General features: G+C 36.0%; 1 protein-coding gene across 3 annotated transcripts in view; it reads left to right on the forward strand.

The window, feature by feature from the left end:
* The window catches only part of EPC2 (enhancer of polycomb 2), a 119,216-nt gene that overhangs the window by 39,224 nt on the left and 64,379 nt on the right, over positions 1-15,613 (forward strand). For all 3 annotated transcript variants that reach the window (XM_086718544.1, XM_025935181.2, XM_086718545.1), the window contains exon 2: positions 8,761-8,920. In XM_086718544.1, coding sequence (XP_086574670.1) covers positions 8,761-8,920 — 160 coding nt within the window. The remainder of the gene's footprint in view (positions 1-8,760; positions 8,921-15,613) is intronic.

Below are 15,613 nucleotides of genomic sequence, written 5' to 3' on the forward strand. Positions count from 1 at the left end.
ATTATTTGACAAGTGCTTGATAAGGATTGGTATTGATTCTTTAAATGTTGGCAGAATTCACCAGTGGAGCCATCTGTGTTGAGCTTTTCTTTTCAAATACCTTGGGATGTTTTTGATGATTGACTTAATATCCTTCCTAATTACAGGTTTATTTAGATTTTTTTATTTGTTATGGTTTAGTCTTGGTAGGCTATATGTTTCTCGAAATTTGTCTGTTTTTTCTAGATGCCCTGTTTGTTGGTGCATAATTATTTGTAGTAGTCTCTTATAATTCTTTTTCTCATTTAATGTCATCTTTTTCTGGTTTGGGGGACTTTTTCTTAGTTCACATAGCTACAGTTTTGTCAATTTTTTTGGCTTTTTCCAAACAGTTTTTAGTTTCATTAATTTTTTTTGTTCTATTCTCTATTTTACTTTTTTCTGCTCTAATCTGTACTATTTACTTACTTTTGTAAACTTCGGGTTTTGTTCTTTTTCCTAATTATTTGAGGTGTAGAGTTAGGTTGTTGACTTGAGATCTTTCTTTTCTAATGTAAGTAGGAATTTACTGCTATAAACTTCCCTCTTAATACTGCCTTTGCTGCATCACTTAAGTTTTGTTATGTTGTGTTTTCATGTCTTGAGTATTTTCTGAATTCCCTTGTGATTTCTTTTTGATCCACTGATTGCTCAGAAGTGTGTTCAGTTTCCACATATTTGTGCATTTTCCAGTTTTCCTTTTGCTGTTGATTTCTAGTTTTATTCCATTGTGGTTGGAAAAGATACTTGGTATGATTTCATCTTTTCTTAAATTTTATGAAAGTTGTTTTGTGGCCTAACACATGATCTGTCCTGGAGAATGTTCTGTGTGTGTGTTTGAGAAAAATGTGTATTCTGCTGTTGTTGGGTAGAGTGTTCTGGATATGTATGTTAGTTTATTTGCTCTCTACTGTTGTTCAAGTCCTCTTTTTCCTTACTGATATTCTGGTTGATCTATCCATTATAAAGCGGGGTATTGAAATCTCCTATTGATTGTCTTATTTTTTCTCCCTTTAATTCTGTCATTGTTTCACAAATTTTGGTGCACTCCTGTTAGGTGCATATAATATATATTCATAATTGTCATAATTTTCTGGTGAGCTGTCTGATTTATCATTGTGTAATGTCTTTTGATCTAGGTATGGTCACTCCTGTTCTTTTTTGGTTACTATTTGCATGGAATATGTTTTTCCATCCCTTCATTTATGGTTATATATGTTCTTCTATCTACAGTGAGTGCCTTGTAGACAGTGTATAGCAGTCTGTTCAGTCTCTCTTTGTTGTTGTTGTTGTTTTAATCTTTGGGTTTTGTTTTTGTTTTTGTTTTTAGTGTTTATTTTTGAGATAGAGAGAGTAAGAGAAAGGGGAGGGGAGGAGGGGGACAAGATCCAGAGCAGGCTCTGTGCTGACAGCAGAGAGCCTGATACAGGGCTCGAACTCTTAAACCATGAGATCATGACCTGAGCCAAAGTTAGATGCTTAACTGCTTAACTGACTGAGCCACCCAGGTGGCCCATTTACTCCATGTTTTTTGATTGGAGAGTTTAATCCACTTACATTTAGAATAATTACTAATACTGAGGGACTTACTCTTGCCATTTTATTGTTTTCTATTTATCTTGTAGTTATTTTGTCCCTCTTTTCCTCTTTCGCTACTCTTCCTTTGTGTTTCATTAACACAAAGTGACCTGCTTTGATTCTTTTCTTATTTTCTTCTGTGGATCTTCCGTAGGTATTTTTTGTGAGTAAACCATCAGTATTACATAAAACTTTGTATAGATCCTAACAGTCTTTTTTAAACTTGTAAATTCGGTTACATAGAAAAGCTCAAGCTGTTTACATCTCTTTCCCTGCTTTAAAATTATTGATGTCATAAATTAAATTTTTTTTATGTTTTGTGTCATCAACATAGTTTTATGTTTAATACCTGTTTTTATGCTTTTATCTTTTAAGTACTATACCAGAATTAAAAGTGACTTATGTACCACCATTACAGTATTCCAAGATTCTGTATTTGTCTATATATACCTTTACTAGAGATTTTTATGTTTTTGGATATTTTTGTGTTGCTCTCTAGTGTCTTTTTGTTTCAACTGGAAGGGACTCCTTTTAGCAATTCTTATGAGGTAGGTCTATCAGAGATGAATTCCCTCATCTATTTTTTACCTGAGTGGGTTTTTATTCTTTACTTATTTTTGAAGGGCAGTTTTTCCAGATACAGTATCTTGGTTGGCAGTTTTTTTTCCCCAGCGCTTTGAATATATCAGCCCACTCCTTTCTGGCTTGTAATAGTTCTGATGAGAAATTGCTGATGATTTTATGGGTGTTCCCTTGTACATGATGACTTGCTGTTCCCTTGCTGCTTTCAAGATTTCCTTCTTTGTCTTTGAACTTTTGACAGTTTGATTACAGTGTATCTTAGTGTGGGCTTCTTTGAATTCATCTTTGTTGGCATTATTTGAGCTTTTTAAATTTGAATGTCCATATTCTTCCCCAGATTTCATTTGCAGGCATTATTTCTTCAAACAAGCTCACTGCTCCTTTCTCTTTTCTCCTTTTGGTTCATTAATGCATATATTGGTCTGTCATTAGTGTCCTATAAATCTCTTAGGCTTCATTTTTTTTCCCCTTTTTTTGTTCCTCTGACTAAATTATTTCAAATGATCGATCTTTGAGTTCACTAATTCTTTCTTCTGCCTGATGAAGAATGCTTTTGAATCCTTCTGGTGGATTTTTCAATTTAGTTATTGCAATCTTCAGCTCCATAATTTCTGTTTGGTTCTTTTTTGTATTTCCTATCTCTTTGTTGCTATTCTCATTTTGTCCATGCATCAGTTTCCCTGATTTCATTTAGTTGTCTATTTATGGTTTTTTGTAGCACATTGAGCTTTATTAAGATGATTATTTTATTTTATTTTATTATTTTTTAAAGATGATTATTTTAAATTTGTCGTCAAATAATTCACACATCTCCATTTCTTTAGGGTCATTTTTGGGAGATATATTTTGTTCTTTGAGCTGTATTTCTCTCCTGTTTTTTGCTATAATTTGTGCATTTTATTTTTTTTAGTTTTTAAATTTTTTTATTTTTTATATGTTTTTTATTTATTTGAGAGAGAGAGAGAGAGCACGAGCAGGGGAGGGGCAGAGAGAGAGAAAGAGAGAGAGGGAGAAACAGGATATGAAGCAGGCTCCAGGCTCTGAGCTGTCAGCACAAAGCCCGAAGCAGGGCTCAAACTCGTGAAGCATAAGATCATGACCTGAGCCAAAGTTGGACACTTAATCAGCTGAGCCACCTGAGCGCCCCTAGTTTTCAAATTTTTTTTAATTTATTTTTTGTAATCTCCACACCCAAAGTGGAGCTTGAACCCACAACCCTGAGAGCAGGAGTCACATCCTGCCAAGCCAGCCAGCTGCCCCTAATTTGTCCATTTTAAAAAATAGCCACCTCTCCCAGTGTCTTAAAATTGGCTTCATACCAGGGAAGACCTTTTTCCGTTAGCCCAGACAGGGAATCTGGAAGCCCTTCAAACCTTTTCTGGAGATACATCTTCTCTGGGCATGTGCACATAATTTCCTAGTTAGAGAGTGTTACTGGTTTTCTGGAGCTTGTAGTGTTTAATTCCCCTTGGTCTCGCTGCAGTACCATACCTTCTTTGGTGCTGCAACAAGGCTCTGAGCTTGAGCTCTCTTTTGTTCTCCACCGTTACCAGGCATCCAAAGAATGTTGGTTCATTCAGCCCTCTGATTTAGGGGAGACAGAAGTTATAGTCCCTTAGGCAGTTTCCCCAAAAGCTGGAATGTTGGATGTGCATTCTACTCTTCCCTTTCCCTCCCAAGAGGGTAGCTGTGAGCAGAGTGTTTTCTCCCGTTTGCACCAAGCACTGTCAGTTTGTGTCTGTGGTGGTGCAGAGTTTTGTATGCCATCTTGCTCCCTGGTGGGCTTTTTCAATATGCAGATTCATATCTTATTTCCAGACACTTGGTAGGGGGGTGTTTTAAATATTAGTTCTGAAGGATGCCTGGGTGGCTCAGTTGGTTAAGCATCTGACTTTGGCTCAGGTCATGATCTTGCTCGGTTTGTGAGTTAGAGCCTTGCATTGGGCTCTGTGCTGACGGCTCGGAGCCTGGGGCCCCCTTCAGATTCTCTGTCTCCTCCTCTCTCTGCCCCTCCCATGCTCATGCCCTGTCTCTCTCTGTCTCTCAATAATAAATAATAATTTAAAAAATTAGTTCTGTTGCATTGTTTTTCTTCATCAGAGACTCCACTTATATGACTGTCTTTCCTTCTTTGTCTCTTTTTACATCTTACCATCTTTCTTATTCGTTTTACTACTTTCTTTACCTGATTTTCATTCTCTTGGTCCTTTGACAACTTATGCAACACGTTTTTGTTTGCATATATTTTGTACCTGGCTACTAGTAATTTTAGTCTTTGTCTCTGAGATAATTGTCTTTTCTTTTTTTCCTGAGTTACTCAACTCTTCCCATTTTTTCCTGAGTCTTTTACCCTCCTTCTCTCATCTTAGTTTTTGAGTTTCTGATTCAAAGATATTTTTCATATCCCTAAATGTTTCTTTGGGGCATATTTAAGTTTGGTGTATTTTTCTTGAAGTTTTTTTCTGTTCTTCCCTCATGCAGAGTGGAAAGAATTTATCATTAGAACCATAGTTGCATTTTTTAAAATTTTATTTTTAATAATAACATAGACTTCTAGGTTTTCTCTTCATTTTTGTAGTTAAGTGTGTAGTTCACAGTTTTACTGGTTCTGTGGTGCCCTCTTCTGTTTGTGTAGAATGATCTCCTTTTTGAGGAATAGGCAAAGAAGGACGTGTCTTATTCTAGCTGTTTCTAGCTAGTGTTTCAAAATCCCCATTATCTTGTTTTCTGCAGGACAGATGGGCTCAGTTTTTGTTTTTTTCCTTCTCTGCAGGGATTCAAAACTTGATCTTTTGATTTTGATCTCCTAGGATTTTGCTACACTTTGTTTTGTGCTGATGGCTTATTTTTCATTTTCTTTGTTATTGTGGCTTTATAAGCATCTTAGTCCTTTACTGGTAAGTTTACTAATGTAGGGTGGTGAAGTAGATAAAGGTAGTGATTCAGTTTGCTGTCTTTTGCTGGGGGTTTTGCATGTGAATTTTTAAAATACCAATGAATAATCTTTGATTTTGTATGCTGCCTATCTCAATTAATACATTCTAAGACCCAACAAGTTGGGGCTTGAGCTTGGTAAGATGGAATAGAGACACACATACAAATATTCACATTTCAGCACTGCTGATTTCTGCCGATGTAGTCATAGAACTTTAATTTACTCCTCTCCAAAAGAAAAAACAAAATTCTCTCCTGCACTTTGCAAGATTGTGCTTGGTAGTATTTATGTATGACTAAAAGTCATGAGTTATTTAGTTTATTTTCATTTTCTTTTAATGATTTATCGTATAATTTCACACATAACTAGGAAAAACAGAAGGTACAAAGGATGTAAATATCTAGAAAAACAAAAAATGTTTATTTAGGTATAACATAGTAAGTTTTGAAAGGTTATTTTAGAATGTCAAAGTAATCATAAGAAGTGACTTTGTGTATTTTGGTGGTGAGTCCCTTCAATTTCAGACGCAAAGCTTTTATTTCACTGTTTAAACTTAAAAACTAATACAGATTTATTTCAGAAAATAGAGAGCAGACACACACAGAAGAATATAAGACCCACCTAAAAAGCATTTTGTGGTGTATAAAAGACTGTATTCTTCCAGTCTGTTTTCTCTACACACATATTCATTTATATTTATACATGTTATTTTATAATATATAAAATTATATATATAGTATATATAATTATATAATAAAATTATGTTACATAAATATAAAATAAAAATTATAAATTTTTATAATTCCCTACTTATTCCCATTTAGACTTCATGGGTTTTTTTTTTTTGGTGTTTAAATAATGCCATTTATTATCATCATTATTATTATTATTATTTACTTATTTTAAGAGAGAGAGCATTTGGGGGACAGGGCCAGGTAAGAGAGAAAGAGAATCCCAGGGAGGTTCCATGCTTAGTGCAGAGCCCAGCATGGGGCTTAGTCTCACAACCAAGAGATCATGATCTGAGCCTAAATCCAGAGTCAGACGCTTAATCAACTGAGCCACTGATGAACATTTTATTTAGTCATTGTTCCCATTTGTCTGTTGCCTTTGATGAATTTCAAAAGTGGAGTTGGTGTGTCAAAGAATGCCTTCTTAATGGAAAAGAAATCAAGTCATGCTTGGTTTTTAATATGCTTTTAAAAATCCAGGTAACCTCACCAACATATAATGCAGGATGTAACAGGGAATCAACATTATTCCTGCCAACTGCTTGCCCTAATAACGATAAATGAAAACTCTTCTACCTGCTTCCAGGATTTTGTCTGTTTGTCACTGACTATGGTTATTATATGAAACACAGGCCTCTAGAAGCCATATTATTGTTGTGTTTTTCTGAGTTTTTAGTTTGAGAAGCTGTCTGATAATATGGGGAAGGAAATGATAGCTGAGAATTTATTTTTAGAGCTAAATTTGGTCTGTAAATTAAAATGGGGGAGTGTGTCATGGTCGGCTCCTTAATTTCTGGCTGCAGCTCTGTCATCTGCCAGCTGTGTTAAGAAGAGAGTCATCTATGGTCTATTTTTAAATTTCCTCACATGTAAAATTAAAATAATATTAAATCTTCATCTATTAAAGATGTATTTCAGTAATTGGATAATACCTAAAAATGTTTTGTACTTAGAGGAGAAAGAATCTCTTCAAATCAAAAATGTGTGTCACCAGTTAGCTCAGTTCCTCTTGTCAACCATATTTCTAGATTACTAGAATTAAAAGATTTTTTTTTTAATTTTTAATAGCCCATTCTAGTAAAGATGGAATAATCAAAGAATACTTAAGTCAGAGTCCTGAAATTTGACTCCCTCATGTAATTTATACCACAACTAAGAGCAAATCATTTGTTTCTTGAATCTCATTAATGTAATAGTATCTATCCCTGTCTCAAAATTTTGAGGAGCTAATAAGCATAAGCATAATAATAAGCATGTGATTGTGGATATACTTTGAGAAGTATAAAATATTATATAAATACAAGGTGGCATCACATATTGAATCACTTTATTTGACCAGGAGAGGTGAAATGTCAGCAAGGTAATAGAAAAGTATAGGCTTAAATAATGCAGAAATTGCTCTTTCAAAACCTGGCTTTCATAATTTCTTGATACTGTTTGTGGGTGTATTTGATCCTCTCACAATTTTTTAGTTAACTCAAAAATTGTTACTAATCGACTCTAAATTGATAGTAATATTTGTATAGGGAAGTGTGTTTAATGTTCCAACTTGGGATCCCACCCTATGAAGAAAATGTATTTCTTCCTGGTATGGAAAATGGAGAAACTCTTCAAATGTAAGCTAGCATCCACCTGCCTGTCCCTTACCTCAACTGCTTGCCTTTTATTGAATGTCTCTGAGCTTTTGTCCATTTTGGACGCTGTGTTTTCTCTGCCTGGATTTTTTTTTTTTCCTCTCTCTCTTTTGCCTTGCTAAATCCCTATTGATCCTGAAAGTCTTAGTTTAGATTTTACTTTCTTTGGATATAGTTCTCTATCCTCCTTAGACAGTCTTTCACTAATTGAGGAGACATGCTTGTCAAGCCCAAACATGATTGTATACTGAGATATCTCTCTTCTACTAGCTAAGTTGCTTCATAGCAGAGTCTGTCTCATCCACTTTTAACAATTCTGAGTAATAGGAGTAGTATCTGGTGTCTACTAGATGCTCTGAAAAGTGTTGAAAGAATGACACCGATAAAAAAAATTCTTAGCCAGTACTCTTTTATCTTTTAGATAAAGAAATCACAGAAGCCATCTCTGATAAGTTGAGACTTAAAGGAATTTCAGAAGCCATCGTTGGCAATTTAGGAACCTTAAGGAAAGGTAGTGTGGCTAGGATAAAGGATGGGTAGGGAGAAGTCAGAGAGAAACAAGGCCTTGTAAGTCAGTGATAATTTTAACCTGAGTTTGAAGGGGATTTATTGGGGAGTGATTTGACCTAATTTGCCATCTACAAAGTAATACTGCTTTGTTGGGAATGGCATTGGTCCCTTTTGTGGTTGGGAGAAAGTAGGCATTAAGTGGTAGAGGCACAATAAAAGTTACTGCAATCAAGATGTATTTCATAGGAACTTTTGTTTAACCTTAGTTTAGAAATATTTCCTGCTGTGATAGTAATGTAGTCTGTTGAACATGGTTTTTTCTTTCCTTTTTTTTTTTTTTTTTTTGGAATTAGTTTGTACTGTTAAAGTTCAGGTGTGTAAATGCAGAAGATAATTAAAACCTGTGGCACAATTCTTTTCCTGTCATTTGCATGTGTTCCCGTATTTCTGGTACTGGTGCCAGACACCTCTGTTAATTTAGCAAACGGGATCAATTTTCTTGTAATTGAGATGTTAAATTCTAGTTTGCGAATATGTGTATATTTAACCTTTGAATAAAATTCTACTTACTAAAGTTATAAATATCTAAGGTGATATCAGGATGAGTACAGCATTAAGGGACATCAATGGCAATGTTTTCTATAGTTCTGTGGTGAAGGAACTATTTATAAGTAATTCTTAAAGCACCTTGCAGTTATTAAATTTTAAATAGAATTGTGCATTGAATTAACATTATTAAAACAACTTATGTTGCCTACTTTACATTTTCCAGGAACATCATTTACAGCGAGCTATTTCAGCACAGCAAGTATTTAGAGAAAAAAAAGAGAGCATGGTCATTCCAGTTCCTGAGGCAGAGAGCAACGTCAACTATTACAATCGCTTGTACAAAGGAGAGTTTAAACAGCCAAAACAGTTCATTCATATTCAGCGTAAGTTTGTTGATTCATTGTTTTCTGTTTGTAATTTAAGTTTATCTACCAGTGAATATCCTTTCTTTTCTATGCCCAAAGAGATTTTAATTTTTCAGTTCATGCACACTGATTAATAGAAATGTAAAACATTAAAGAATAAAATCTCTGTATGCTTAACATCTGAATTTGCATTAGTTGCATTTGGAACATTTGATGTTTTATGTAGATTAGGATTTGGTGTGGTACTTAAACTTTATTATACAACTAAAAGTTGGTGGATTGTTGTACTCAAATTTAAGATTAATTTTTAAAGCCCTGGTGGCTATAATGCTGATTAGGGGTGAGTCTTCAGAAGTTTTTTAGAATTAGATTCTATCCCTCTACCTACGTCTAATTTTTATAAAATTCTGTTTCTGCCTCCTTGATACTCTCTTATTTTTCTCCCCATTGTTACTATTTAAATGATCACCATCTCTTGCCTTAGAACTGTTTCACTAACCTCCTGTTAAATTTACTATCCCTCCATCGCCTTTCCTTACCCTCTTCTAATATGCCTTCTCGACAAAGTCCACCAGCACCAGAGTGGTCTTCCTAAAGTGTCAGTCTGATCAAATTATTCTCTGGCTTAAAATCCTGCTGTTCTTTATTGTCTCCAGTAGTTTTCAGCTGATGGTGTAGACAGATGCTGATTGTCTGATTGTGTAAGAAAAAGCTTGGGTAGCTTGTTAAAATAGAGATTCCAGGGCTCTGCTTCAGGCCTACCTGTATGAGAATCATCGGTAAGCATCCTAGTAATAAGTATTTTTAAAAGTTCCCAGGTAATTATGAAACCCCTCCAGATTTAAGACTGACTAGAAGACTGACTATTTTCCATCTAAGATGCACATTTTTTTATTGGTAATCTTTGAAATAAGATTGCATATTAAATTGTTATTGTCCTGGATACAAGTCTAGTTTATCTAAAGAAAATTTGCATTTGTTTCTGCCAAGCATTTAGGGAAACTACCAACATCAGACCACTTTAAAGTTTTCCCTATTTGTTTTGTTTGTTTTTAGACCATACTGATAGCTTTAGTTCAGGCTACAGACCTGCTTAGAGTTCATTTCTCAGGGGGATTTTTCTCTCCTCCTTTCATGTAAGGGCAAGTTGAGAAATGAAGTTCCTTGCTGTTTCTTTCTGCATAGTTGGTTTATTTCTTTATCTTACACTGAGATTGTTACCATTTGGTAGTGTATGTTTATGCAGGAGTATTCTGTTAACCTTGTTAATAGACTCCAGCAGAAAGCTTTTTTTTTCTTTTTAATAGTACATAAAGTCATGGTGCACCTTGTAGCTGGTGGCAGTTTAGATTTCACAGTTCAGTAATAGGCAAATTCTCTACTTTGAATACAAGACCCTTTGTGATTGTTTCCCCTGTCTACTCCATTAACCTCATTTCCTGACTGCCCTTCCTCACACTCTCTTAGCCATAGGAACTAACTTGAAATTACTCATATTTGCCTGGTTATTTTACATTTCACATTTCACACTCCCTTGCATGTGCTAGTCAAGTCAGCTTTCACCTCCTGCAACTCACTGAACACCTAACTTCGTTCTGAAGCTTATCCTGACTTTTGTCATCCTACTTCTGTTTTTTACTTAATCTCAGTATCTTGTACATACCTCTGTTAGAGGACTTGCCATATTTTATTACAATCATTTGTAACCATTCTTTCTCTTCTTTTAGACTAGGAGCTTCTTGAGGGCAAGGATTATGTTTTATTTTCTCTTCATATCTTTAGAGTGAAGTGCATGGCTTATAGATGCACAATAAATAGTTGTTTTTAAATGGCTTTTAAAAGGCTGTTAGGTATCACAACCATTTCCAGAAATTTTTTTTTCTCTTAAGCATTCGAGAGAAATATGATACAGCCATTATTTATGTGACTCTGTATTCTTTGAATCCCTTTAGTTTGTTGCATTTGTCTTACCTGTGTATCAGGAAAGAGCGGGTTCATAATAGGAATTTTAAGTATTTTTCAAGCCAAAGTATCCATTTGTTATTGTTTTGTATTTTAATAACACTGCAGCTGGACATCAGGACCATATGTAAAAACCATTATAGAAAACCAGGAATGAAGAAGTTGCATGTAACCCATCTGGGTCAGGCACATTAGATACAGTAAACATTAAAATTGTGTTGGTTTTTAAATTTCATTTTATTCTGTTACCACAGAAAATAGAATAAAAATAATAGAAAATTATTTTCACTTTCATTTTTTCTCTTTTAGTCTGTCAACATGTGTTCTACATGCTATGCTATATATAAGATCCTATTGCACATATAAATTTTCATACTCCTTTTTCTACTTATATTTTAAGTTTCCCGCGTTTGAATATTGTCTGTGATTGTCATTTTCAGTGTCTACTAATTTTCTATCAAATTGATATTTATCACTTTGCTTACTTCTATGCCTATTACTGGCCTTAAACTTGTCTATACTAAAATTTAAACTCATGTTATCATTGAGATTTTTTTTTTCAGGGAAGAGCTTTTTTTTTTTTTTTTTAAAGTTTATTTATGTTTTTAGTAATCTCTACACCCAATGTGGGGCCTGAACTCACAACCTCAGGATCAAAAGTCAGATGGCTGTTCCAGTTGAGCCAGCCAGGTGCCCACCCCTCAAGGAAGGGCTTTTATTTATTTAAAAAAATTTTTTTTTAATGTTTATTTATTTTTGAGAGAGAGAGACACACACACACACAGAGCGTGAGCAGGGGAGGGGCAGAGAGAGAAGGAGACACAGAATCTGAAACAGGCTCCAGGCTCTGAGCTGTCAGCACAGACCCTGATGCGGGCTGGAACTCACGAACTGCGAGATCATGACCTGCCGTACGCAGCCGTACGCTTAACTGACTGAGCCACCCGGGCACTCAAGGAAGGGCTTTTAAACATTTTTTTTGAGTTCTGAAATATAAGGAATTACAGAAGATACTGCTCTGGCTTTTTCCTTTTCTTCTTTACATGATAGAGTTGAAAGAATCTCCATTTGCCTGCCTAAGAAAAGACATTGCATAATTGCCACAGTAGGATAGCTTAGTTCAGGTTCATCACATTGTTTCCCTGAGCTTTGGCAGAAAACTTACTTTATTACTCCACAGTGCTACTAATGTGACTATTACCCGTTTAGAATTTTTCAAAGATTCTTTTGTCCATCGGATGTACTTTTAACTTTGTATGATTTTTTTAAAGTTTATTTATTTATTTTGAGAGAGAGCATGAGTGGAGGAGGGGCAGAGATAAAGAGTCAGTCAGTCAGTCCCAATCAGGCTCCACGCTCTTCACACAGAGCCCAACTTGGGCTCCATCTCAAGCGAGCCCAAATGAAGAGTCAGATGCTTAACTGACTGAGCCACCCAGGTGCCCCTAACTTTTCCCTGTGTGTTCTACCACTAGGACACCAGCCTTACTTACCAAAATGAGCTGTTAGAAGTGAAGGTCTGTTTTTTTTCAGGAGCAGAATTTCATCTCACTCACCATACAGCCCGAGAATATGGTTTTAGTACAATTTTCTTTCCATTTCCCCTGACCCTTCATACTTTTCAGCTACAAAATAATGAGCTCCTTGCACCTCTCTGACTTATGCCATATATTGTTATACCTCCATGTTATACCCCTTTACTTCTCTCTTCCATTTGTTAGAATATAACTTATTCTCTGCATCTCATCTCCAGGATTACATTTAACAGCCTTTCCCTGAGCCCCTCCAAGCAGAATTCTTGGCACTGTTTACCTCAAGCCCTCTTGTGTCATACACACCCTCACTGTAGCATGAGCTACCTTTGGTTGTGATTGTTTGTCTTCTGCTGTCTCTCTAGGCTATACCAGTCATTGAGAGCAGGGACTTTTTTTCTTTTAATTTCACTGCCTAGTATAGTACCTAGCATGTGGTTAGGTAAGCAGTGTAATGTTTGCTGAATAAGTAAACGAGTGAATAAATGGATGATTGAAGGTAAAAGTATATACACGTTGGTATTTTTGAGACATTGATCTTGTAGGACTCAAAATTGTACACAGGATCAAACATAAGAACAAAATTATTGGGCTGCCAGGGTGTTCAGTTGGTTGAGTGTCCAACTCTTGATTTCAGCTCAGGTCATGATCTCATGGTTCATGAGTTCAAGCCTGCGTTGGGCTCTGTGCTGACAGTGTGGAGACTGCTTGGGATTCTCTGTCTGCCTCTCTCTCTCTGCCCCTCCCCCACATTCTCTCTGAAAAATAAACATTGAAAAAAATAAAATTATTTGTGTGTGTAGTGAAATTGAGGACCCATGTGGATCCAAGTTAGAAATGAAAAGTGAGCTCTGTTATTTACAACAGTGTCATTTTAGGCCAAGAAGGAGTTGGGAATGGAATGATACCAGTCTTGATATGGATGCAAGAACTTTGTTCCTTCCTTTTCTCTTGTGGTACCAGTTCTCCATAGTGACCCATACTGGTAATCTGAGGAAGTTATCAGAGCACATTGGAGTAGTCTTTCCAGCATAACAGATGGAGGCATCTTGGAGGCATGTGGTCTTGATACCTAAGATACTGAAACTGTCCCTCACTGGTCAGTTGTGTGACACATGCATAAGATGCTACCTCCATTTTACTTACTGTTACAACAGATTTACTTTGGGTACCTCAACCCAGATGTTATAATTCCTTCATTCCTTTTGGAATTTAAGAACTTCATCAAATTCAGAACCCAAACTTTTCTCCTTAAGGAAATGACTTTGTTTACACTGCAGTAAGTTATTTTGATGTTCCGTTATTCCTTTTATTTAATATGGTAATATTTTATAGTTGACATTAAGTATCTCAGAATTTTAGAACATGAAAGAACTTGAGATATTGTTTCAATATTGTTTCATAAGTGTTCTGAAGTTAATTTGTCTCTAGTTTTGAACTCACCTAAATGGTCTTTGAAAATAAGACTCCTTATCTTGTTTTGAAAGGAAAGGTCTCTTCCTCTTCTCCCTGCACTGCACCTACACACACAGATCAGTAGACCGTCTCAGCTGCTTCTTGGCTGAAAGAGGAGAGTTCAGGAGGAAGGATAGGTGGGAGGTAGCACCTCCTCATTCTCTGTTGGGCAGGCAGAGGAACTCACCAAAAGGAGATTGAAGTCTGCTATTTGTATCTGCAGCCAGGATAGTAAAGCCCTAGGAAAGTGCCTGTCGTTGTGTGTATGCTCCTATATACCTTAGTACACGTGAAGGTGGCTTCTTCTCAGTCTGATAAAGGTGACCATTGTCAAGTCTACGTTAGGAAAAGAAGAAAAATTCCACTTATTCAATAGAAAGTAGACCTGTATGTTCCACTAGGTTTTCAGCAAGAGTGAGATAGATGCTGGCCTAACATTCGACTTCAGTCTCATTATCCTTGCAATGCTCTTTGCTATTCTTTTAACAAAAATGATGACCTTTTACCCTGGTGGGACAAACATGTTTTGATTGGAGAATCCAAATGAAGAGCACTACTTTGTTTATACAGTAAAACTTCTTGGTGAAAAGGATGCATTCTAGGAACATCACTTTTTGTAAAAATGTTGCCAGGTATGTGTAAAGCAGTTAAATTGAGCACACATCTCATGAAATGAATCACGCATTCAGATAAATAAATATTAGAAAAAAAGTGCCACAAGTATAGAAGTGGATTGTGGAGAACACATTCCAGGTGAAGCTAGATCCCAGGTTCAGGTGATTGGAGGCATGGTAACAGGGACAGTGAGCCAGGCCAGGCCTCGAGGACAACCCACATTCAGATCAACTGGTTGTAAGGATCTTTCTCCTCAGGATTGTGCTGAGTCTCCTTAGGTAAAGCTGTGGGCATGAAGGCTGAAATGTAGAGCAGTACCTGGAGAGCTACTAATCTAGGAAGGAGGAAGAAAGCCAAAACTCAAAAGTATTAAAGTAATGCCAGGTGTTTTGGGAAAAAGCAAAATAATCTTTGGTGGTCTGGGTAGAGAGATAAAAATGAGTACAAAGAGAGTGCCCCTTGAGCCTTTATGCATTTATTTATGCCCACTATTAAAAAATTTGAAAAATTGGGGTGACTTTGAGTAAAATACAGCATCACAGATTAAAGAACTTGGTTAAAGATTCAGGAGAAAACAAAGAGGTAAATTTGATGCATAGTAGTGCATATTTTAGGCATGATGTAATTAATAGACAAAGCAAAAAAGTGAGATTGGTTTTAAGGTGCATATTTCAGTGCATGTTTCGTGGCACTGAAGCATTTAGAACCTCCTGTGGGGCCACACAAAGAAGATACTGTGATATAACCCAGCACACCAGATTTTGTTAATAGGTGTTACCAGAAATAAGCTTTCAGCATATTCACCTAGCAGGTAGCATCTCCACGGAAGATTCTTCAGTGACACCACACTGCCCTGAGTGTTGGCGCTTTGTAGGATTTTGTCTCTCTCCCTATCTACCACCAAAAACTAAATTTCCTTCCATTTTACCCCACTGGTATAATTTAATGGGCTCCCTACCCATAAAAGTACTTTTTTATATGCTTATTTTCTGAAAATTTTAATAGAAGACTAAACTTTTCTTTCCACAGTTATGGGTAAAATGCTTAGTAACATAGCTGACCTGTACCGATTGCTGTGCCCAGGTCCTGTCAGTGTTTTACATATATTATGTCACTTACGCCTCAAAGGTACTTTATGAGGTACTTT

The sequence above is a fragment of the Puma concolor genome, chromosome C1 (assembly GCF_028749965.1).
Source record: "Puma concolor isolate L17-30 chromosome C1, mPumCon1.1.hap2, whole genome shotgun sequence".
Lineage (NCBI taxonomy): Eukaryota > Metazoa > Chordata > Mammalia > Carnivora > Felidae > Puma > Puma concolor.